Below are 24503 nucleotides of genomic sequence, written 5' to 3'. Positions count from 1 at the left end.
ATTGGCGTCGGATGTTGTCTTTCAGCATCCCTAGAGATGTCGGTTGATCACGATACACTTGCGACTTCAGGTAACCAATAATCGCACGGACTGAGGTCTGGGGACCTGAGAGTCCAAGCATGACAAAAGTGACGGCTGAGCACACGATCATCACCAAACGACACATGCAAGAGATCTTTCACATGTCTAGCAATATGGGGTGGAGCGCCATCCTGCATAAACATCGTACGTTCCAGCAGGTGTTTATCAGCCAGGCTGGGGATGACTTGCTCATCGTGCAATGGAGTTTCCACGATAGTTCTAGGATTTTCGGTAGCCCAAATTCTGCAGTTGTGTGCATTGACAGACCCTCGGAGCGTGAAATGAGCTTCGGCGCTCCACAACACGTTACTCAACCAATCATCTTCCGCCGTCTTTTGAAACACCAACACCGCAAATGCCCTCCTCTTCACTAAATCGCCAGGTAACGGTTCATGATGCCGATGGATTTTGTACGGATAGCATCCGAGGGTACACCTAAGTGCCAACCAAACAGTAGTGTATGGAATGCCTGTGCAACGTGCGACTGCACAAGAGCTGACTTCCCTGTGCATAGACGAACCCGCTACAGTCTCCATTTCTTACTGAACTGTCTCAGCAGCATTACGCCTTGTGCTCGGTCGGCCACTACGGGGTCACTGACGTTTTGCTGTCGAGTGCCATCTGTCGGACCTTTTGTGAACTTTTTTTTGTTCTAATAAAACCCCATGTCATTCCAAGCATGTGTGTCAATTTTTACCTCTCTATCTACATTATTCCGTGGTTTAAGTTTTCAGATTTATACTGACTTTTTGATCGCCCGGTACGTGTGTTCTGTTAGGCTTATCTTCAAGCAAGCTATCCAAAAGCTTAGTAACATTTCGGTCTTGTTTATATGCTTGTTGATTGCCTAACCCCACAACCATACAGTGAGTGGTCACCTTTGCTCCTTTCATTACCAGTATTACACTCAGGTATTTTAAGTATATAAACAAATTTAAGGCAACAACAAAACTGCTGGACATAATTGTTTTCTTGAAGTGATAATACTTACACAATAAATGCAAAGTGAGATGATTAAAATCAACTTGAGCATTAGTTTAAGCAAATGATACTGTAATTAATTTACCTGAGGTTCTCAAGGAGAGGGACAGAAATCTGTGCAGGAATATTGACAAATCGTTCATTGATTAGCAATCCAATCGGCCTTGTGTCATCTGCAATAAGAGAACTGATCTGTGTTGCAGCTGAATCAGTTGCGTGTTCACGGCTCAGTTCCAACAATAATGAACGCAACTGCTGCACACACTCCCGTTCCTGTTAAAAATCATAATTACATTAGAATACAAAATTCAGGCACTGTATAAGGATTCAATAATGAGGAAGAAAGTATTTAATGCAATTTAATTTATTAGTCTTTGTTATGAATTAACTTATTTTCCTTATGTTGTTTTCTCCTACACAAAAGCTGCCAAGTAAGTTTACATTTCAGATTCAATGTTAAGCAGGTCCAATAAATTTGAGTGAACTGTTTTCACTTTAACTGTCCATAAATTGTGTAGCAACATGATTTGCAGTGCACAGCAGTCACTTGTCCCTTGTTTCACTTAACCACTCGTCTCCAGCTGTAGCCAAGTCTCCTCTCCAAATACAGATCATAATTTTATAAGGCATACTCCAATAATATGCTTATTGCCATTCACACAGCAAAATTGGATTGCATCTTCCGCCCTCAATCTTTTACACCTGCTCAGATAATCAATATAGGTGTAATTCACCAGCACAGAGATGCAGTCAGCAGCAAGCAATGTTGCAGTTGCTTTTGCATATTTGGTTATGTGGCTGGCTGCACTTCTTAAAGGCATGCGCATACCCATCACTTGAGGAGTGTTAAGTTGTTCTCATACTCTTAAAAAATGAACTGATTATGTAAGTTAAACAATGATTATATTGGGCCATTCCATGCCAAGTGGTCTATTTTTGGAAAAAGGTCCCACATGACAGCCATGGATTTCGTTGAAATTTTGTGTGAATATTCACACCTGTTCCCAATGAACACTGGTGCAGTTTTACTTTCACCAACTTAATACTTGCACAGATTTAGTCCAAAAAAAGTACTTTTTAATTTTTTTTTAGACGTCTCTAACAAGTTCAGCTCCACAGTTCTTACAAACAACGGAATGGCTCAAAATATCAAATAATAAGGAGAAATGTCTCTCTTCTCGTGTGTCTAAAAATTAGAGATGACCTCCTGAACTTCTCAATATGACAGTATGCAGTCCACAATTTAATGACTGTGTGCTACATTGCTGTGTAAAGTTCTCTGGGCCAGAAGCTATAGTGTCTGCAATTACTAGCTGTATCACACACCATGACCCACAGGTAATTACGGTGTATAAACAATGAATGCATACTGATCAAGACACTGGACACAACGCAAATGGCAGTGGATGAATTTTATTGACAAAGAACAAGAATTTGGAATGTGTCGTGCCATCATTACATTGTCAAACATCTGAGTTTGCATCTTAAAGTCCTTAAATTTAACTGAAGGAAGATGAGTTTATTATGCTAATGGATTTTGCTGAAAACTGTTCACTTATCATTCAGATTGCAGGGCAAGGTTGCTGCGGGGGAAGTAGTCAAGCATCAATCCACCCATTTGTCATCTATTTTCTACAAAATCAGAAGGTGGAATTTATCACTTTTTGCATCATCAGTGCCTCTCTGTGACATGTCACAACAACTATTCATATTTTTATCATGGAGCTGAGTAAATACGTAAAAATAAAATTTGCTAGGATTTCCCAACACCCACTATTTCAATTACGGCTCCAGTGCCCGATGCAAAACTTTCAAAAATATTCTCAACTTTTGTTATCATAAAAGAGACTTCTGAATGATGATAGACAGGATTTCTTTTGGCAAAAGTCATGGAATGTCACCCTGTTATAAAAACAGCTGCACAACAAAGTGACTAGCACCAAGAGCAAACTTGCAAGGGTCAGTTAATAGGCAGATCCATGCGCCTGTAGATCCATTTCTCTTCTGCACTGAAAGCATTATTGGCATTAAATTTGCTTTCATCAGCAAATAAGAAACTGAAAAAAGTAAATTAAACATGGGCATACTCTAGAAGGAACCAGAGGAAATCATCTTTTTTGCTAACTGGTGAAACACCTCAGGTCAGCGAAAGTCTGAAATGATGCAACCTCTTTTCTGGCCACAATTAAAGGCAGTGAAGGAAGTATATTAAAATAGGACCTCCATCCAGGACAATATCCTGCATGCATTTATGAAAAGGCAAGTTGGACTGGAAACTCCTGTAAGACTTTCACTGAGCAGAAGGAAAATTTTGTAAGCTTTATGCACCAGCATGTACCAGCAAATTCATTTTATTGGCCATCAAGGAGTGAAAAGTGCTGGTTTCCACAACAGCACATTATTACAGTTATTCTGGCTCCATTAATGACAGCATTTGGGTGGCAGTTTTCCTTATGATATTACACAGTAAATCAATTAATTAACAAAGGAGGAGGAGCAGGAGGAGAAAAAAAGCAAGTAGCTTTGAGTAAACATGAGCTTAAGATCCTAAAAGAAACCACTTCTAGCTTTGGCCTGGGACACTTAAAGAAATGTATCCTCAGGCTTGGAGACCATGTGGAAACAAACCCTTATCAGGCTTGGGATCCTCTAGTAGAGAAACCCACCTAGGGCTGCTGTTGGACAGCTTTGAGCATGGCCCTCATGATGATGGCATTGCAGGTTTTCGCACTTTGAAAGAATCAGAATTTGTTCAGCTACCATGGAGCATAGCAACATACTGTACAACGTATCATCAGTACACTTATGTTGGACACAAACTGCAAACAATGCAGACAGAAAATATGCTATATTTTAGACCAAAAGATAGCTAGCACATCAGTACCACTACAAAATAAAGAGAGACATTCAAAATTCTCATTAACACAAATCCTTTTCCAAAAATGGTCAGGCAGACTGTGAACCCCACCAAAATTTACAAATGTAGCAATGGTGTAAAACTTGAAGATTGCTTATAAAATGTGTGTAGCAGCTGTGCTGCAACAATTTTACCAGTGTGCTCTATACTGCCTTGGTAATCAACATTTATATTTTGAAGCTTGTAACTAGTTTTATTCCATAATTATTACACCAACAAACTGGCTGAAAACGTCACGGTAAATTGCGACAAAAGACTTCCTCCTTTTCTTCACTTTTTCAAGTTTGTCTGACTCAAGCTCACTTTCTTTTCATCGGGATTTTTGAGAGTATTAAACAATGTAAAAAATAATTTTAAAAAAATGTCAGATTTAATTTGAGTACCAATGGAATATGAGTATATTTCACTGAATCTTCACCTTGTCATTATTTTTAGGGCCCTATATTCTTCCATTGCAAAACCAAATCTAGATTTTTTAGGTGGTTTAGAATACAGTCTTTCTAATAGAAATGGGTTGAAAGAGATCGCACAAAATACTTTTTATAGAGTGGGCTGATATAACCATTTTTGGGTTTTTACAAAAATCACCAACTCTGCCCTCAATTTGCAAACTACTGGAAAGCAGTAGGAGAATTTAAGACCTTATGTTAGTAACTTATCACATGCAATGTTTCAGGTTTATCACACACTTGCATCCAGAGATATAAAAAACTAAATTTCACACTTTTTTCATGTGTCTTTTTTGGGCGACACTGTCTCAAATTATCTATATGAAAACTGCTCACGATTTTTTTTAAACTGTTTAACATTAGAGAATGCAAAAAGTTGTACAAGATGCCCCAGTTTTGCTTCTTTCAAGATAATATTCCTGGATATGATAAGCTTTCACAAAACAATATGACAACTATTAATTAACAACATTTGTCAGTGTTCTTACACAATTTCAACACATTCACTGAAGTCTGAAACATAGAAATGGCACACACAAAAAAATCACAAAACACGTGTTTTTTGCAGGTAAAATTCAAATGAAGCAAAATTTTTGAAATAAAGTTTTCAGTTTTATAAGAATGTATTTTTTTATTTATCTGATTCACTTTAAACTGTTTCCACCCATTCAGTTAACATAATAATTGCTACATTTGGCTTAACTTGACAACAGACGAAGATTACTGGATAAAAAAATTTGTTTTGACTTTATACATTTATCTACCTTTGTGCCAATTGTGAAGCACTTCGTACAAGTTTAAAGTCTAGAAGTGGCATGCTTCAAAAGCCTCACAGAAAAAGCTGTTTTTAGCATGTAGATCTACATACATACTCTGCAAGCAACCATACGGATACAGGGATTAGAAAACACAGGGTTGTCATAGTGAGACTGAATATTGTAATCCCCAAACTCTCCAAAAATAAATGAAAAATATACCTATTCAAAACAGCAGATAAAAATTCAATGACACCTTCCTGAGAGACAATCTCCACTTCTTCCAAATTAACAATTTAAGTGAAGAGCAGATGTGGCTCAAATTCAAAGAAATAGTATCAGCAGCAATTGAGAGATTTATACCGAATAAATTAACAAACGATGGAGCTGATCCTCTTCAGTACACAAAATGGGTCAGAACAATGTTGCAGAAACAACAACAAAAAAATTGCCAAATTTAAACAGATGCAGAATCTCCAAGATTAGTGATCTTCTACAGAAGCTAGAAATTTAGCACGGACTTCAATGCAGCATGCTTATAATAGTTTCCACAATGAAAGTTTGTCTCAAAACCTGGCAGAAAATCCAAAAAGATTCTGGTTGCATGTGAAATATGCTAGCAGCAAGACACAATCAATGCCTTCTCTGCACAACAGCAATGGAAATCCTATAGATGACAGTGCTGCCAAAGCAGAGTTACTAAACACAGTCTTCCAAAATTCCTTCACCAAAGAAGACGAAGTAAATATTCCGGAATTCAAATCACGAACACCTGCCAACATGAGTAACGTAGAAGTACATATCCTCGGAGTAGTGAAGAAACTTAAATTACTTAACAGAAGCAAGTCTTCTGGTCCAGACTGTATACCAGTCAGGTTCCTTTCAGAGTATGCTGATACAATAGCTCCATACTTAATCATATATCACCGTTCGCTCGATGAAAGATCTGTACCCAAAGACTGGAAAGTTGCAGAGGTAACACCAATATTCAAGAAAGGTGGTAGTGGTCCACTAAATTACAGACCCATATCATTAACGTCAATATGCAGCATGATTTTGGAATATATACTGTGTTCGAACATTATGAATCAGCTCAAAGAGAACAGTCTATTGACACACAGTTAACACGGATTTAGAAAACATGGTTCTTGTGAAACACAACTAGCTCTTTACTTGCATGAAGAGATGACTGCTACTCACAATAGATTTCAAATTGATTCCATATTTCTAGATTTTCAGAAGGCTTTTGACACTGTATCACACAAACAGCTTGTTGTGCAATTGCATGCTTATGGAATATTCTCTCAGATAGGTGACTGGATTCATGACTTCCTGTCAGAGTTGTCACAGTTCATAGAAATTGACAGAAAGTCATAAAGTAAAACAGATATGTTTCTGGCATTCCCCGAGGTAGTGTTACAGGCCATTCCTTATCTATATAAACGATTTAGGAGACAATCTGAGCAACCGGCTTAGGTAGTTTGCAAATGATACTGTCATTTATTGACTAGTAGTCATCGAAGATCAAAACAAATTGCTAAATGATTTAGAAAAGATTTCTGTATGGCGCAAAATTTGGCAATTGACCCTAAATAATGAAAAGTGTGAAGTCATCCATATGGAGTACTACAAGGAATCCGTTAAACTTTGGTTACACAATGAATCAGTCAAACCCAAAGGTCATAAATTACAGTTATGAACAACTTAAATTGGAAGGAACACATGGAAAATGTTGTGGGAAAAGCTAGCCAATGACTGCATTTTATTGGCGGGACACTTAGAAAATGTAATAAATCTACTAAAGAGACTGCCTACACTATGCTTGTCTGTCCACTTTTAGAATACTGCTGCATAGTGTGAGATACATAGCAGATAGGACTGACAGAGTACACCAAAAAAGTTCAAAGAAGAGCGGCATATTTTGTATTATTGAGAAATAGGGGAGAGATTGTCACTGAAATGATACATGATTTGGGATGGACATAATTAAAACAAATGCATTTTTCATTGCGGCAGAATCTTCTCATGAAATTTGAATGATCAATTTTCTCCTCTGAATGCGAAAATATTTTGTCGTCGACGACGACCTATATAGGGAGAAATGATCATCATAATAAAATAAGGGAAATCGGAGCTCACATGGAAAGATATGGGTGTTAGTTTTTTTCTGTACACTATACGAGATTGGAATAATAGAGAATTATTGTGAAGGTGGTTCAATGAAGCCTCTGCCAGGCACTTAAATGTGATTTGCAGAGTATCCATGCAGATGTAAATGTAGATATGGTGTGCACTGGAGAGTACCATGTGCCTCTAACAGTCATTTCCTTTCCTGTTCCAATAGCTAACAAGAGTGAAGGAAATGCGATTCTCTCTATGCCTCTGTGTGAGCCCAGTTTTTCTTATCTTTGTGGACTTTACATGAAATGTATGTTGGCGACAGTAGAATTGTCCTTCAGTTAGCTTCAAATGCCGGTTCTCTAAATTTTCTCAGTAGAGTTCCATGAAAAGAGCATCATCTTCACTCCAGGGATTCGCATTTGAGTTCCCAAGCATCTCCGTACTACTTGCATGTTGTTCAAACTTACTGCTAACAAATCTGGCCACCCACATCTGAATTGCTTCAATGTCTTCTTTTAATCCAACCTGGGAAAACCCAAAAGAAGAAAGGTTTTCAAACAGTTAAAACTTACCTTACACCTAGGTCTAATACAATGCTGGAACAAATTTGATCCATCAGTCTCGTTCCAGTCCAAAGTTATTTATGGGTGACTGTTTCTGCACGTAAAATCTGAACAAGGATGACTGTATTTGCATATAAAATCCAAATAGTGTACATAGAACTGTGTCATTAGCTGAACATTAATTTCAATCCAATTAAAATCTTATGCAAATGGGATTAACTGATTCGCACAATTTGCCTGAGAGCCAGCTCCCGTTCACCATTCAACCTTGGGTAATATACTGTTAACATAGAGGGGATAGGCAAAATAATGTGAACAGTGGTAGTAATGGGATGTTTGTGACTGACTGTCAACAATGCAGGTAAGGCACATGTTGCGCTGGACTGTGTGTGTTCAGTATGGACTAGGCTTCACTGCAGGTTGCTTCCCAGTAGTGCACATTTCATATTTACATTCAGATGCTGAGGATGACGTCCATGAAAGGCCGAACAGAGTTCCAAAGAGGACAGATTGTGGGTGACCGATTAGCTGGAATATCAATAACCAAGACAGCCAACTTACTGAATGTTTCAAGAGCAACTGTTTCAACAGTCATGACAGTCTATGCAAAACATGGCAAGACATCACTGTGTAAACATAAGAGTGGGTGCAAATCAAAACTAAATGACACAGTTCATTGTGTCAAAACAACACAAAACTATGGTGCCTAAAGTGACTGCAGAGCTCAATAGCCATCTTTGAGACTGCATATCAATCGACACTGTCCGCCGAGAACTCCATAAAGCAAATATTCAAGGATGAGCTGCTATACTGAAACCATTAGTGATGACAACCAATGCAAATAAGAGTAAAACATTGTATCAGGAGCATGAATCCTGGACGGCTGATAGTGGAAACACGTCATATGGTCCGACAAGTCAATGTTTTCATTATTTCCAACATCGAGTTGGGTTTACGTCTGGAGAACGCTAAAAGAAGCCTACAATCCTGATTGCCTGATTCCAATGGTTAAGCATGAAGGTGGAAGGTGGAAGTTTGATGGTGTGGGCAGCCATATCATGGTAATCTGCTGGTCCCACCATTACTCTCAAAGGCCATGTTACAGCCAACGATTATGTAAACATTTTAGATGGTCAATTGCACCTCATGATTCAAATGTTGTTCCCCAATAATGATGCCATATTTCAGGACAACAATGCACCCATTCACACAGCCAGCACAGCACAATCGTGGTAAGAGGAGCATGCAACTGAACTGCAGTGTCTTCCCTCGCCAGCACAATCCCGACTTAAACATTATCGAATCCTTGCGGGCAATATCGGAGTGCAGACTCTGGAGCAGATTTCCACCTCCCCGTCACTACAGGAGATAGAAGAGATTCTGATCTAAGAGTGGCATAACATTCCACTGCAGACTATACAATCATTACACACTAGCATTCCTACAAGAATTGCAGCTGTATTATGGCCAAATGAGGGTCCCACCTGTTATCAATAAACCATTCCCAAGTAAGTACAGGAGTTCACATTATTTTGCCTATCCCCTGTATCTACTGTAAGACAGATGTTCGAATAGCAACACAAATGATTGCTGGTATGGGCTAAACCAAAACCTTCTTATCCTATGTTCCTAGCTCAAACAGGAACCAAATGCCAAGACCCCCAAAACCACAATTCTCCACATGGCATTTCCATACGCACTTGTCACAGGGCTTCTGCATTTTAATGATTAATTTCATAAATAAGTTTGACATGTACATTAAATCAGCCAAGTTGTCACATAGACTAATATAACAACGAAAATAATCAATTATTGACAATATAATGTAAATGGATAGATAAAAAAAATCTAGTCACCAATCAGCGGCAGAACACAAACACAAAAAGGTTTAACTTTTACAAGGTTTCAGAACCACTGGCTCCTTCTTCTGGCAGAAGAGCTGAAGGGCAAGGAAGAGGTGTGAAGGAAAAGGACTGAAGAGGCTTAGGGAAAGAGGTACAGTTCAGAAAAGTCACCCAGAACCCGGGGTCAGTGGAGACTTACTGGACGGGATGAGAAGCAAAGTCTCCCCTGACTTCAGTCATCAGTTTTCTTTCTGGAAATGTAGATGTATGGAATCTTCCTGTTGACTTCATCCATAGATCTCAGGGGTTGGCAGCAATCTGCAGTTGCCCTCGAGGACAGTATACTGGGTTCTGTTATGTACTGCTCAAGTGTTTGGGATCTGTACCAGGTCGGATTGACGAAAAAACAAATCAGAGGTGGGCTGCTAGATTTGGTGCCGGTAGGTTTGAACAACATGTAAGAGCTACGGAGATGCTTCAGGAACACAAACGAAAATCCCTGGATGGAAAGTGACATTCTTTTCAAGAAAAGAGAAAATTTAGAGAACTGACATTTGAAGCTGACTGCTGAATGATTCTACTGCTGTTAACATACAATGCGCTTAAGGATCTCGAAGATAAGATACGAGAAATTAGAGCTCATATGGAGGCATACAGTCAGTCATTTTTTCCCTCGCTTCGTTTGCGAGTGGAACAGGAAAGGAAATGACATGTAGTGATACAGACTGCCCCCCGCCACAAACTGTACGGTGGCTTGCAGAGCATCTATGTAGATGTAGAAGTAGAGCTTACAAGTGGTATAGTCCATATCAATTCAGGCAGGCTAGGAAAAAATCTTACCTTCAGAGTCTCAGATATTACTGAATGTCAAAATGAAGGACTAAGTAAGAAAAATATTTTTTTTTTGTTTTCTCCAAAAAAAAAATTCGCCTCCGAGATATAACCCTCAAAAGATGACACTGCACATATCATTTTGAAGATGTGAATTTTGGAAAAAATCTGGAACAGTTCTAGATATTTTGTTGTTTTTTTTTATTTGGAAAATAATTGCTTTATGATTTCTCCATTTGGATTTTTCTGTCAAAGTTCTTTTACTATGACATTCTGAACTTTTTTTGTACTTTATGGAAAAAAAATTTTTTTTTTTCTAAAATGCCAATCCATAAAATTTTGATTTTTTTCCTGTTGATTTGTACAATATAATTCTAAATTCCCTGAAAAGGAGAGCTTCCACTTTTAGGTTGATAGTTTTTATAAACAACTGAAATTTTTGTCATACATAAAATCTGTTTTATTACCACATTATCACATAACAGGCTCTTAAAAATCAAAACCTTATTTAACATAATTTTAGTTTCGAAAGATGAGGAAGAGACTCACTTTTCAAGCATTTTAAATGGTTCCAAAATGTACGTGAAAGGTCCAAAGACTTGAAGGTTTCAATTTATACAAATTCTGTGCACTCTGTTTTGTACTGAAATTAGCCATCAATCAAGTAAAAATGTGTACCACTGCTTCAGTATCATCCTTTGATATAGAGTGATGCCTTCCTGTTGAACCAATAGGAACTGAAGCACTTACAATTTTCAAAACATTGTGACCAGCAAGTGAGCACTGATGGCATTGTTGCTGTCCTTCAGCTGGAAACCTATATCCAGCAGCTGGTCCATGTGATAGCATAAAGTTCACTACAATTTCGTTTAACTCATAACTGGTGTCTACAATCTCTGCGATCCACCAGCCACACACACACACACACACACACACACACACACACACACAACATTCTTTTTTCTTCTCATGGAATTCTTCCATTTCCTATTTGGACAAAAGAATGAGGGCTGTGGAAGTGTAAGATTTCACAACTCTCGTAAAATCCTCAGCATTCTAAATACCAACTGTATTGGGTCTGGAAAGATTATATTTTGTAGCATAGTGCTTCAACAGGCCCCCTACACCATCACAAGGCCCCTTCCCGTGACCAGTAGCACTGTATGCCCAGTCAGTTGGCACAAGCACAATTCAAACAGCTGGTAACGATTTTTAAAATAACTAGGAGCACCATCAGAAATAATGATGATCTTCTCTGCCCCTGTTTGCTGTTGAATTTTGTGTTTTGGTAGCAGAACCTGTGCTGAGTCATGTCCTGTGTCATCACTTATAACTGCAACACTCGTGGTCTTGTTTTGAAAACATGTCACTCCTGTAAAAATTGAAACCTGGTCATTACTCTAATGATACCCTTGTACTTCTTGTGGGAGAATTACAGACAAGTTCTCTGCAAAATCACAGTGAAGCACTAAACATAGTTCTTCAGCCTGTACACACCCTTTCACTTCTGCAGTGTGCTGCAATGTGTTGATATTGCAATTTCTTCAGATGCTGGTGTGTTACTACTTTCACTGACCATTTGCAAAGTTCATTAATGAAACTGTCAAAGGCAACAGCTTTCTTAATTAGTTTATTTTCCTCCCATGTTGCACGTGTAATTTCTGCAGAGTTATCTATTACGTCTTCCAGGCCAAGTGTGTGCAAAGACAGTCCTCCCTTTACAGGGCAGTCACCACAGTCTTGAAACAAACAAGTCTCTCGCTTTACATTGCAGACTACTAATGACTTCACATGCCAACGAAGGTGACATGTCACGTGCTCCAGTAAGTTCTTCAGAGCTACCACACAAACTTCAAAATTCATGCAGTACACACATAAACAGACATCTCTAGGTGGGTGTGTAACTACCAACTTAGGTCATAGTGCATAAAATTTCAGTCTTTTAATATATGAAGTTCTGTAGTTGCTCTTATAAATTACAAAAGTTTCTTTAATACTGCAAGTCATGTACCTCTTCACTTGCACAACTTTTCGACCTTCAACTGTTACAGTTATAGTGACCTTTTTAATGGCACTCTGGCGAGGACAGTCCCATTTATCTTCCACATAAAATGACTGTACCATTTGAACTTGAGATGCTTCTACAGGATGACCATAAGTGTGATCTGGTCTTCCAAAGTCTCCTTTTACAGACATCACACTTCTTGATTTGTGATACTGATGGAACATGATTCAAAATTGTTTTATTTGAAAATGTCTCTGGAATAATAGTTAAACCTTGCACCTTGCCACTGTAGAACACACAATATTCAACAGCTGAATTGATATCTGTGAAAAATTCCTGGCAAGAGGTGCAAGAGTGCTTTGGTTCATTTTCTTATGAAGATGGAATTTCTACCTTGAAGAGTGTGATCACTTTTGCTATAGTGTATTGATCCACAGCTTCAGCAATTTCTCTGCATTTTCTTGATGCATAGAGCTTATGACTCTACTTCACTGACCATGGTTTCTTAACAGGACTAACACCTACCCCTCTAGTTGACTGATTCAGGGTATTTAATTCTTCCTCTACTGATGCAAATTCGGCATCATCTGCACCATAGGAGGGTTCGCCTTTTTCAGATACTATCACTGTTGTTATCTGTCAAAACATTTAGAACACAAAAAGGCATCACTGGAAACATCCTCTCTCTGAAACAGAGTCTTCAAATGAGAACACTTATTCCCAACCTGAACAAAATCTCTGTGTGTGTGTGTGTGTGTGTGTGTGTGTGTGTGTGTGTGTGTGTGTGTGTTTGTTTTACATATCACTAACAGTCAGCACACTTCACTCTCCTGTGGCCTCAGTCAGAAGACATTTCAAACAGTCCTTTTCACAAAACACACTGCAACTGTGTCAACTGACAAATTCCTTGTGAAAAAACAGTACTCACTGGCTGGTCTCAGATGTCTTAGAAGACTCTTCAGTAAACATATTAGCCCTGAACAACTACAGTACAGAAACAGAAACTGACAATAAACTACAACAAACTGTAAGAAATATCTGCAACAATGAAAGTGAAAAGAAATAACTGCAACAAAGAAAGTGACAAGAAATAACTGCAACAAAGACAATAGAAATAAACATTGTAACAAAGAAATTAGTGAGAAACAACTTCAGTGAAGATACATGTTACCCTTGAAAGATAAAAAAATGATTTTTTAAAAGAAAACCTGTCCATCATTAACGGGAAGCTCTCCTTCACGGAGAACGTAGTACTATATGGTACTCAACAGAGAAAAAATCTAACTCTTGTGGATCGGCATTTTTGAAAGAAAAAAAATCTGTACATTATTAAAAAAATTCAAAAGGCGACAGTAAAAGAACTTTGCCAGGTATGTCCAAATGGAGGATACCATTGTAATCATAAATTGTAATGATAAAGAACACAGCCATAGTCCAGTCCAGTCTAGCTCGAATTATTCCTCAGCACATGGTGAGTGCAAAACTTTGATGCGCTCCCCACCACAAATGGCTGAGTGAGTGAAATACAGGGTGATTATAATTAAAGTTACACTTTCAAACCGCTGTAGACATAACACCACTGGTCAGAATGATGTCAAATTGCAACAGAATATTATCAGAGAAGGGGTAAATGTATGGAAGAAGAAAAATAAATAGTTACATAATGTAACAATAGATGGCACTGTAAGCATCATAATTTAACAGTGGCCGACTACAAATGACAAATGCATGGGCATACAGGTGTCATACTGTTAGTTACGTAAGCCCATCCACCACGCAATGTCATATCACATTAGATGGGAAAAATTGGCTTTTAATAGCTGGTTGGTTAGTTTAAAGGTGGGAGAAGGGACCAAACTATGATGTCATTGTTTCCTTGTTCCTAATAAAACAATGCCGTAAGTGTGAGAATAAAACGGACAAAACATATAACACAAAACGGAAAGAAAGGAAAAGCCACAAGAATGAAGGGAAGGCAACAAACACTAAAAGGAACAAAAGAGGACAAGAAAACAACAGAGAGATGATAGAAACAGAAGAGAGTAAAAAATGAAAGCAGATTACAGTAGCTGGCCAACCACGAGAATAAAAAGGGAAAGCCAGCCACTCTGAATCATATTAAAACCTCCACCCTAAAAGCACTAGGGTGGAGGACACAAAGGGACAACAGACACGCGCTAAAACCTACATAAAACCCACTCTCACAAATAAAATGTAAGACTAAAGCTGCTGTGGAGGCATTGTTGCCCAACACCAAAGGCAGGGTGCTGGGAAACTCAAAAGTCTGCCGTAGAGCAGCTAAAAGTGGACGACTGTCATTTGGGAGCCACAGCGACACAGAGGTGGGTCCTTGCAACTGAGTAGCTAACCATGCTTTAGCCACGTATGGCCAATGCGGAGCCATCAGAGGACAACTGATTCCCTGCGAGAGGCCTGCATGGAAGACTTCCACACATTCATAGTCTCCTTAATGACACGCAGTTGGTTGTGCGTGCTCTTATGCCATTCCGTCTCCCAAACCCAGAAAACCCTGCGGTGTAAGACAGAATGCAGGTCACCTTCGGAGATGCTTATCTTCAGAAGCGATTTCTTCGTCGCCTGCCAGCAAGTTTGTTGCCAGGGATTCTGACATGTCCCGGGGTCCACACAAACACCACGGAACGGCAGGACTGTTCCAGGGAATAGATGGACGCTACCAGAGGGTGGTGAGGGTAGCACTGGTCGATAGCTTGTAGGCCGCTCAATGAGTCAGTACACGGGAGAAATGACTCGCCAGGGCATGAGCGGATGTACTCAAGAGCACGAGATATGGGTGCCAGCTCTGCAGTGAAAACACTGCAGCCAACTGGCAAGGAGTGCTGCTCAATATGTCCTCCATGAACATATGCGAAGCCTACACTGACCATCAGCCATTGAGCCATCTGTGTAAACCACTTTAGAGCCCCGGAACACGTCAAGAATCGAGAGGAAGTGACAGCGGAGAGCGGCAGGGTTAACGGAGTACTTAGGGCCATGCAAAAGGTTCAGATGAAGCTGCGGCCGAGGCGTACACCATGGAGGCGTACGTGAACGGACTGCAAGTAGAAGTGGTAAAGGGAAGGACTCCAGATCGGAGAGAAGGGACCGCATGCGAACCGCAATCATTAGCCCCGATCTGGGCTGCCGATGCAGGAGATGGACCGCCGCAGGCGGGAAAAGGAGACTGTAATTCAGATGCTCAGGGGAGCTATGAGTGCGTGCTGCATAACTGGCGAGCAGTTGCGCACGTCTGATCTGCAGTGGAGCGACACCAGTCTCCACCAGTACGCTGGTCACCGGACTCGTCCTAAAAGCTCCTGTAGCTAATTGAAACCCACAGTGGTGCACAGGGTCCAGTAAATGCAATGCTGAAGGCGCTGCCGAACCATAAACCACACTCCCATAGTCAATTCAGGATTGGACAAGGGCTCTGTAGAGCTGCAGCAGCGTACAGTGATCTGCACCCCAATTGGTGTTGCTCAGCGCACTGATGTGCTGCCAGCAATTCTGCTTAAGCTGACAAAGAAGAGGAAGCCTAGTCAATCGAGCATCGAAAACCAGTCCTAGGAATTGGCATGTCTCCACTACAGTGAGTGTATCATCATTAAGGTAAAGTGCGGGTTCCGGATGAACGGTACGACGCCAACAGAAGTGCAAGACACACAACTTTGCGGCTGAAAACTGGAAGCTGTGGGCTAGAGATCATGACTGCGCCTTGTGGATGGCTCCCTGGAAGCACCGCTCAGCACCAACAGTACGGGACCAGTAGTACGAAATGCAGAAGTCGTCTGCATACAGAGAAGGTGAGATGGAGGGCCCGACAGCTGCTGCTAGACCGTTAATGGCCACTAAAAATAGAGAGACTCCATTCTCCTGGATATGGATGGAACTATGGAAGTCACCAACTTGGACACGGAAAGTACGGAGCGCCACGAAGTTTTGGATAAAAATTGGGAGTGGTCCCCAGAGACCCCACTCATACAATGTGGCAAGTATATGACATCGCCAAGACATGTCGTATGCTTTACATCAGTCAAAAAAGACGGCAATCAGGTGTTGCCATCTGGAAAAGGCTGTTCGGAGGCAAACTCGATGGACACAAGATTATCAGTGGTAGAGCGACCCTGGCGGAAGCCACCCTGACACGGAGCCAGCAAGCCACGTGACTCCAGGGCCCAACCCAACCGTCGACATACTATACGTTCCAGCAGCTTACAAAGAATGTTGGTGAGGCTGATGGGCCGATAGCTATCCACATCAAGCGGGTTTTTACCGGGTTTGAGCACTGGAATGATGGTGCTCTCCTGCCATTGCAATGGAAAGACGCCATCGCACCAGAGCCAGTTGAAGATGATGAGAATATGTCGCTTGTAGTCAGATGAGAGATGTTTAATCATCTGGCTGTGGATGCGATCAGGCCCAGGAGCTGTGTCGTGGCAATGTGCAAGGGCACTAACGAGCTCCCACTCTGTAAATGAGGCGTTATAGGATTCACTGCAGCGTGTAGTGAATGAGAGGATGTTCTCTTCCAGCCGCCGTTTGAGTGTGCAAAAGGCTGGGGGTTAATTCTCCGACGCAGAGGCTCAAGCAAAGTGCTCAGCAATCACTGCCCCTGATGCTGGGGCAGCGACAGGAAAATAGGGAAGTGGTCACTACCACACAGGTCATCATGTGCTCTCCAGTGGATAGGCAGATAGATGGGAGAAGTCCTGGGCTGCAAATTAATAAATCAATGGCCAAGTAACTACCATGAGCCACAATGAAATGTGTGGCAGCCCCAGTATTTAAGAGGCAGAGGTCGAATTGCGACAGTAAAATTTCGACATCTCTGTCTCGGCCAGTAAGTATGGTACCACCCCACAAGGGGTTATGGTCATTAAAATCTCCCAGGAGTAGGAAAGGTTTAGGGAGTCGATCAAACAGTGCAGCTAATACATTCAGGGGTACTGCACCATCTAGAGGAAGATGTACATTGCAGACAGTTATTTCCTGCGACGTCCTTATTCTGACAGCCACAGCTTCAAGAGGGGTTTGAAGGGGCACATGTTCACTACAGACCGAGTATAGGACATAAACGCAAACTCCACCTGACACTCAATTACAGTCACTATGATTCCTGTAATATCCCTTATAGCCACGGAGGGCAGGGGTCTGCATTGCTGGGAACCAGGTTTCCTGGAGGGAAATGCAGGTAGCAGATGTAAAGCTTAACAGTTGCCGTAGCTCAGCCAGGCAGTGGAAAAAACTGCTGCAATTCCAATGGAGGATGACATCATTGAGACACTGGGAAGGCATGGAACATTCAAAGAGGAAGTTTATGCCTCAGTCACCTGCTGCCACCAATTTATTGCCTAAGCAGTCTATATCCATTGTGTCTGAGGGTCTTGCGAAATGTAGGTTCTCAGCGGACACCAAAATCTCCACCCCATCCTCAGCCGCAGAGCTTGTAGGTAGTGGTGGTGTGGGTTCCACCACAATATCCTTCATCTTAGGGGTTGTCTTTTTGGATTTCTCTCACTGCTCCTTGAGTTTCCCTGGCTGGGAGGACTTCACTGGCTCAGTCTCCGGGACTGAGGATGAGCGTGAAGCCCTATGACCAGCTGCTATTGGGCTCTTCAGCCACTGTCAGATGTCGTCTTTCCAACTAGAAGAAACCTGGGAAGGGAGAGACCCAAGAGCCCCTTCCTAGCGAGAGAAGCCAAGGAAGATTTACACTTCTCCAGCTTAGAAGTGGGGACGGACATCATCCCCAATAGTCGGGGGGGGGGGGGGGGGGGGGGGGGGGGGGGGTGTTGCTCCTGAAGTAGGTGGTGCAGGAGCAACAGGGAGGGGAATGCCCACCACCATCAAGGGGGCAGGTGTAGTCTTCTGACTCTGAGAGGTGACCTGGGTTGGCAGAGCTGATAGTGCCAGAACTGTTGTAGCGGCAACGTAAGACAATGTCACATGCACAGGATGCAGGCATTCAAATTTTCTCTTAGCCTCAGTGTAGGTTTTGGTCCAAGGTCTTGTACTCCATGATTTTCCTTTCTTTCTGGAGAATCCTGCAGTCAGGCGAGCAAGGCGAATGGTGCTCTCCGTAGTTGACACAGATGGGAGGCGGGGCACATGGAGTATTGGGATGTGATGGGCATCCACAATCCCAGCATGTGACGATGGAAGTATGACAGGAAGACATATGGCCGAACTTCCAGCACTTAAAGCACAGAATCGGGGAAGGGATTAGGGCTTTACATCACACCGGTAGACCATCATCTTGACCTTCTCAGGCAATGTATCACCCTCAAAGGCCAAGATGAACGCACCGGTGGCAACCTGATTATTCTTCAGATCCCGGTGGACACACCGGACGAAACATACACCTCAACGCTCTAAATTGGCATGCAGCTCACCATCGGACTGCAAAAGAAGGTCCCTGTGAAATATGATACCCTGGACCATATTTAAGCTCTTATGGGGCGTGATGGTTACACAAACATCCCCCAACATGTCACAAGCATGTAACTCCCATGACTGGGCAGAGGATGCTGTTTTGATCAAGCCTGGCCCAGATCTCGTTTTGGACAAGCCCTCCACCTCCCCGAACTTGTCCTCTAAATGCTCAATAAAAAACTGCGGCCTCATCATCATGAAAGATTTCCCATCAGCTCTAGAACATACAAGGTACCGGGGCAAATAAGATCCACTGCTATCCTTAGCCACATGTTCCTCCCAAGGTGCGGTCAGGGAGGGGAACGATTTGGGGACATACTTCTGTGCATTGAATTGACCTTGTGATCGCTTAGATACTGCTGGTGTTTCACCACCAGCAAGAGATGATGGACTACGCTTCAACGCGTGTCATCCGCCCTGATGGCACCCACTCCGACCAGGGGCCCTCCCCACGGGTGCCAACCAGCCGCAGCAAAGGCCACCTGGCAGGACGGCCATTGCCGGGAGTGCCGATGTCCCAGGGGGATGGGCATCTACCCCTTGGCATACATGGCGCAGGCATCAGCAGAACAATCCCTGTGTGGTCAGGAGGCTACAACCAACAGGATACATAGCGGCCCCACCACAACGGACCGGCTACTGTGCTGGATATCAGGTGCAAAGAAGTCCATGGTCATCGCCAACGCAGAAATCGACACTGCATAGTGCATGGTGGAAAACGCACCCAAGAAGGGGTCCTTGCCCAAGAGATGGAGAATGGGCAGGACTGCAATGCGAAACGAGAAAGTGGGGGAAAGATCTCAAAGCACGATGGACATGATGCACCTTCTAAGGCTCCCTCCCCCAATTGGCTCGCTCTTCGGGAAAATTTTGAAGAATGGGGGTCAAACCCTACAGAGGACCATCACATAAAGGCCGAAACGTGTGAAACTCTTTTAGTCACCTCGTACAACAGGCAGGAATACCTCGGGGCCTATTCTAACCCCCCGGACCTGCAGGGGGGCTTTTAATAGTCCTGAGGCCAAAAACCACATACAAAGTGTCACTCACATCAGATTTTAATTGTCCTGAGGCCAAAAACCGCATAAAAAGCATCAGTCAGAATGAAATGGGATTATTAGTTTCCATGTGACTGGCATAAAACATGTTCAATATGCTGTCCACCATTTTCTGCAACAAGGTGAAATTGAGAAACAACGTGTTCCAAAACTGATTGAAGTGTTTCAAAGGTCATGTTCAGAAGGTGTTGAGCAATGCATGCCTTCAATGTAGCCAAGTTTGCAGTCTAAACACTAAACACAACATCTTTCAGATAGCTCCACAGCCAGAAGTCATACAGATTAAGATAAGGCGATTGGGACAGCCAGGCTGTATGATAATTCTAGCATTTCCAAAATGGCACTTCAGCATCTGCTTAACTGGATTTGCAATGTGCGGAGGTGCACCATCTTGCATAAAAATGATCCCACCCCCACATCCACATTGTTGGAGAGCTGGATGACGTGGTTGCGCAAAAGACACTCATAACGCTTACCAGTGACAGTATAGGTAACAGGACCAAAAACACCTGTCTCTTCGAAAAAATACAGCCCTATGATATATGATGCCACAAACCCAAATCTTCCATGCCCAATCATTGTCCATTTCCATGCAAGCAAGAAATTCTAAAGCAAAGATCTCTCTTGGTGGCAGGTCGACAGAAAGCAACTCGTGCACATGGGTAGTTTTTAATGGATAGCAAAGAAGGATGTTTCGTAGGATTGTACGCACCATGCTCACGGGTATGTCCAATGTTCAGGCAGTTCTCCGTGCACTACACATTTGCATACCACCACTCGCCGCCTCCTGCATTGCTGTGACCACTGCTTCCACTGACATAGTGAGGTGAGAGAAATCCAAAAAGACAACCCCTAAGACGGAGGAAATTGCGCCATATACCGATCCTGCCTTGGAGGCGGTTTAAGTGGGAGATGTGTCTCAGAGCTGGATAGTGACAGATGGTGACGTGAGACTGCACATGCACGTAGTTTATTTATCAGCCAATAGAGGACAATATTGGATACGGGACTGATTTAGTTTCGCCTGGGTGTGAGTCGTGCTTCGGTAGCTCAGATAGTAGAGCACTTGCCCGCGAAAGGCAAAGGTCCCGAGTTCAAGTCTCGGTCAGGTACACAGTTTTAATCTGCCAGGAAGTTTCATATCAGCGCACACTCCGCTGCAGAGTGAAAATCTCATTCTGGAAGCCTCTACATCCTTACATTTGTCCTCTAGCCATCCCTGCTTAGCCATTTTGCACTTCCTGTCGATCTCATTTTTGAGACATTTGTATTCATTTTTGCCTGCTTCATTTACTGCATTTTTATATTTTCTCCTTTCATCAATTAAATTCAATATTTCTTCTGTTAACCAAGGATTTCTATTAGCCCTCGCCTTTTTACCTACTTGATCCTCTGCTGCCTTCACAACTTCATTCCTCAAAGCTACCCATTCTTCTTCTACTGTACTTCTTTCCCCCATTCCTGTCAATTGTTCCCTTATGCTCTCCCTGAAACTCTGTACAACCTCTGGTTTATTCAGTTTATCCAAGTCCCATCTCCTTAAATTCCCACCTTTTTGCAGTTTCTGCAGTTTTAATCTACAGTTCATAACCAATAGATTGTGGTCGGAGTCCACATCTGCCCCTGGAAATGTCTTACAATTTAAAACCTGGTTCCTAAATCTCTGTCTTATCATTATATAATCTATCTGATACCTTCTAGTATGTCCAGGATTCTGCCATGTATACAACCTTCTTTTATGATTCTTGAACCAAGTGTTAGCTATGATTAAGTTATGCTCTGTGCAAAATTCCACCAGACGGCTTCCTCTTTCATTTCTTACCCCCAATCCATATTCATTACTATGTTTCCTTCTCTCCCTTTTCCTACTCTAGAATTCCAGTCACCCATGACTATTAAATTTTCGTCTCCCTTCACTACCTGAATATTTTCTTTTATCTCATCATACATTTCATCAATTTCTTCATCATCTGCAGAGCTAGTTGGCATATAAACTTTTACTACTGTAGAAGGCGTGGGCTTCGCGTCTATCTTGGCCACAATAATGCGTTCAGTACGCTGTTTATAGTAGCTTACCCGCACTCCTATTTTTTTTATTCATTATTAAACCTACTCCTGCATTACCCCTACTTGATTTTGTATTTATAACCCTGTATACACCTGACAAAAAGTCTTGTTCCTCCTGCCACCGAACTTCACTAATTCCCACTATATCTAACTTCAACCTATCCAATTCCCTTTCTAATTTTCTAACCTACCTGCCCGATTAAGGGATCTGACATTCCACACTCCGATCCGCAGAACGCCAGTTTTCTTTCTCCTGATAACGACGTCCTCTTGAGTAGTCCCCACCCGGAGATCCGAATGGGGGACTATTTTACCTCCGGAATGTTTTACCCAAGAGGACGCCATCATCATTTAACCATACAGTAAAGCTGCATCTAGCAGTAGGGGTACTAAAACATTTTTGAAAATACATTAAGACTCAGTGTATTATTAAAACTGTATAGGGATTTCAAATGTTGAACCAACTCTCCATCTGAAGGCAGCTGACAGAAGAACTACTGCGATTCAGTACAAATGTAGTGACTGCCACCAATTCCATCATAAAAATGCTGCATTCACCAGGCAAAGAATGCGGATCCTGATACATGTAACGGTGTAGCCCATCTGGTCTTCAGCCATTGATCCATCAGTATATGTGATACCTGAATTGAGGTTCTCATGAAGTACCAAGAGTAACAACTGGCCGAAAACCAAGGGGTCTATCACAGATGAGAGGATGCACGAAAGTGCAAGTACACAAAAGTCTGGATGGATAGAGTTATAGTATAACTAATGATGATGTGAAGCAGCTCATTAAGTTGGTAGAGTTCTACATGCAGATGAATGGTTCTACATCAGCAAAACTACATGCCACACATTTTATATTGGTAGATTGGAAGCCATATGAACACGACTAACATTCCACTTTCCTTACAAAGTCTGGTAGTTTGTACTCAGCTGCCCTGATACTGAAAGAAGAACAACAGACACAGAAATCATCAATCAATAAAGTTGCTGAGACAGTAGTTCTCACTTGTTTCCGCAAATCAGTCTACTGCTATTAAGATCACATTCAGTATAGAGCCTTATGGGACTGGTTTTTTTCCCCTCTGCATACGGGAATTACTGACTGATTGAAGGACTACTGACAGACAAAACTTTCAATGAAGATCGGGGAGGAGCCATGAAAGCCCCGAAATACCACACGGTGTCATAGGTTTTAAGCAAGTCCTAGGAAACAGCCACGAGATTCTGGTGACAGGTAATAATGGTTCTAATAGTAGACTACACATAGGGTAAGTGATTGCTGGTAGACCAATCATTCCAAAATCCTCACGAGACATGAGACCTTTTGTCTCGAGGGCCCAGAACCAGTCACTCAAATCACTTACAACAGACATTCATGTATAACTATACAATTCGTGTGGGATCTTACTTGGTTCCAAAACTGTAGTAATCATATTTTCCCTCTGCTAGGAGTGGGCACTGAGACAAAGGGGCGGGGCACCTACCCACAAGTTAGATTTGGTTATAAGTACCAAGCATGTGGTGATTAAATTTCACAGGTAGGTAGCATAACATTTGATTGTTCACTCAATCAGTGCCAAGAGCTGCATTTTATCATTCTGCCAGTGCACTGAGGAGTTCCTATTCAGAACAGAGTTCCAAACATTGATGAGAAATATAAGGAAACACAATGCTCTCATTTTATAGAGAGGGCGTGCAGGCAAAGTAGTTGTCAGACACTGGTGTTAAGACAAAGTGTGCTGCCAGTTGGTTGGCAATGACAATAAGGTTTAAATTTCACTAAGTCATCCTAACAGATGCCAGTGATATAAGTCATTCTGGTAGTCCGCAAATACAATGCAACTTGGTCCATGCCTGTAAAGTCATCAGAGTTCCGATGATGGATATGGGTCATTCCATGCCAAGTGGTCTAAACCTTCCCACCATCATGTCTCCAATTTTCTTCAAATTTTATCTGTAGCACTAGTCAAGTGCTAAATTAAGTTTCTCAAGATTTCAAGCCTCTAGCTGCAATACTTGCTGATCTACACCCCCTTGTCTGAAGGGTAGTAAGTTCGCATGCGCGCGACATCAGACAAAATGCCATTTTTGGGGTCTCATAAAATTGAAACCAATTCATAAGAATGGTTAGTAAGATGAGACCCTGTACAGTTTTTTGTGCTGATTCAAACGAAATTAATTATAAGATTACTGATGCAAAATCCGGTCAAACAAGTCGACTCAAAGTGTACCCCTAATTCTGTCGTGACTTAATGCGACAAATTTTGACCAATATTCAGACTGCAATAATTTCCTTGCAGATAAAGATATGGACTTGAACTTTTTACCAAGTCTTATCTTTGTGCTGGACATAATACAGCTGGATTTCCAACTAC

General features: G+C 41.8%; 1 protein-coding gene across 1 annotated transcript in view; it reads right to left on the bottom strand.

Annotated features, from left to right (window-relative positions):
• The window catches only part of LOC124605629 (protein BCCIP homolog), a 60856-nt gene that overhangs the window by 21211 nt on the left and 15142 nt on the right, over positions 1–24503 (bottom strand). Inside the window, exon 4 of the mRNA XM_047137445.1 lies at positions 1148–1335. Coding sequence (XP_046993401.1) covers positions 1148–1335 — 188 coding nt within the window. The remainder of the gene's footprint in view (positions 1–1147; positions 1336–24503) is intronic.

Source organism: Schistocerca americana, chromosome 3, assembly GCF_021461395.2.
Source record: "Schistocerca americana isolate TAMUIC-IGC-003095 chromosome 3, iqSchAmer2.1, whole genome shotgun sequence".
NCBI classification, from domain to species: Eukaryota; Metazoa; Arthropoda; class Insecta; order Orthoptera; family Acrididae; genus Schistocerca; species Schistocerca americana.
This window is presented reverse-complemented; position numbering and strand designations above follow the sequence as displayed.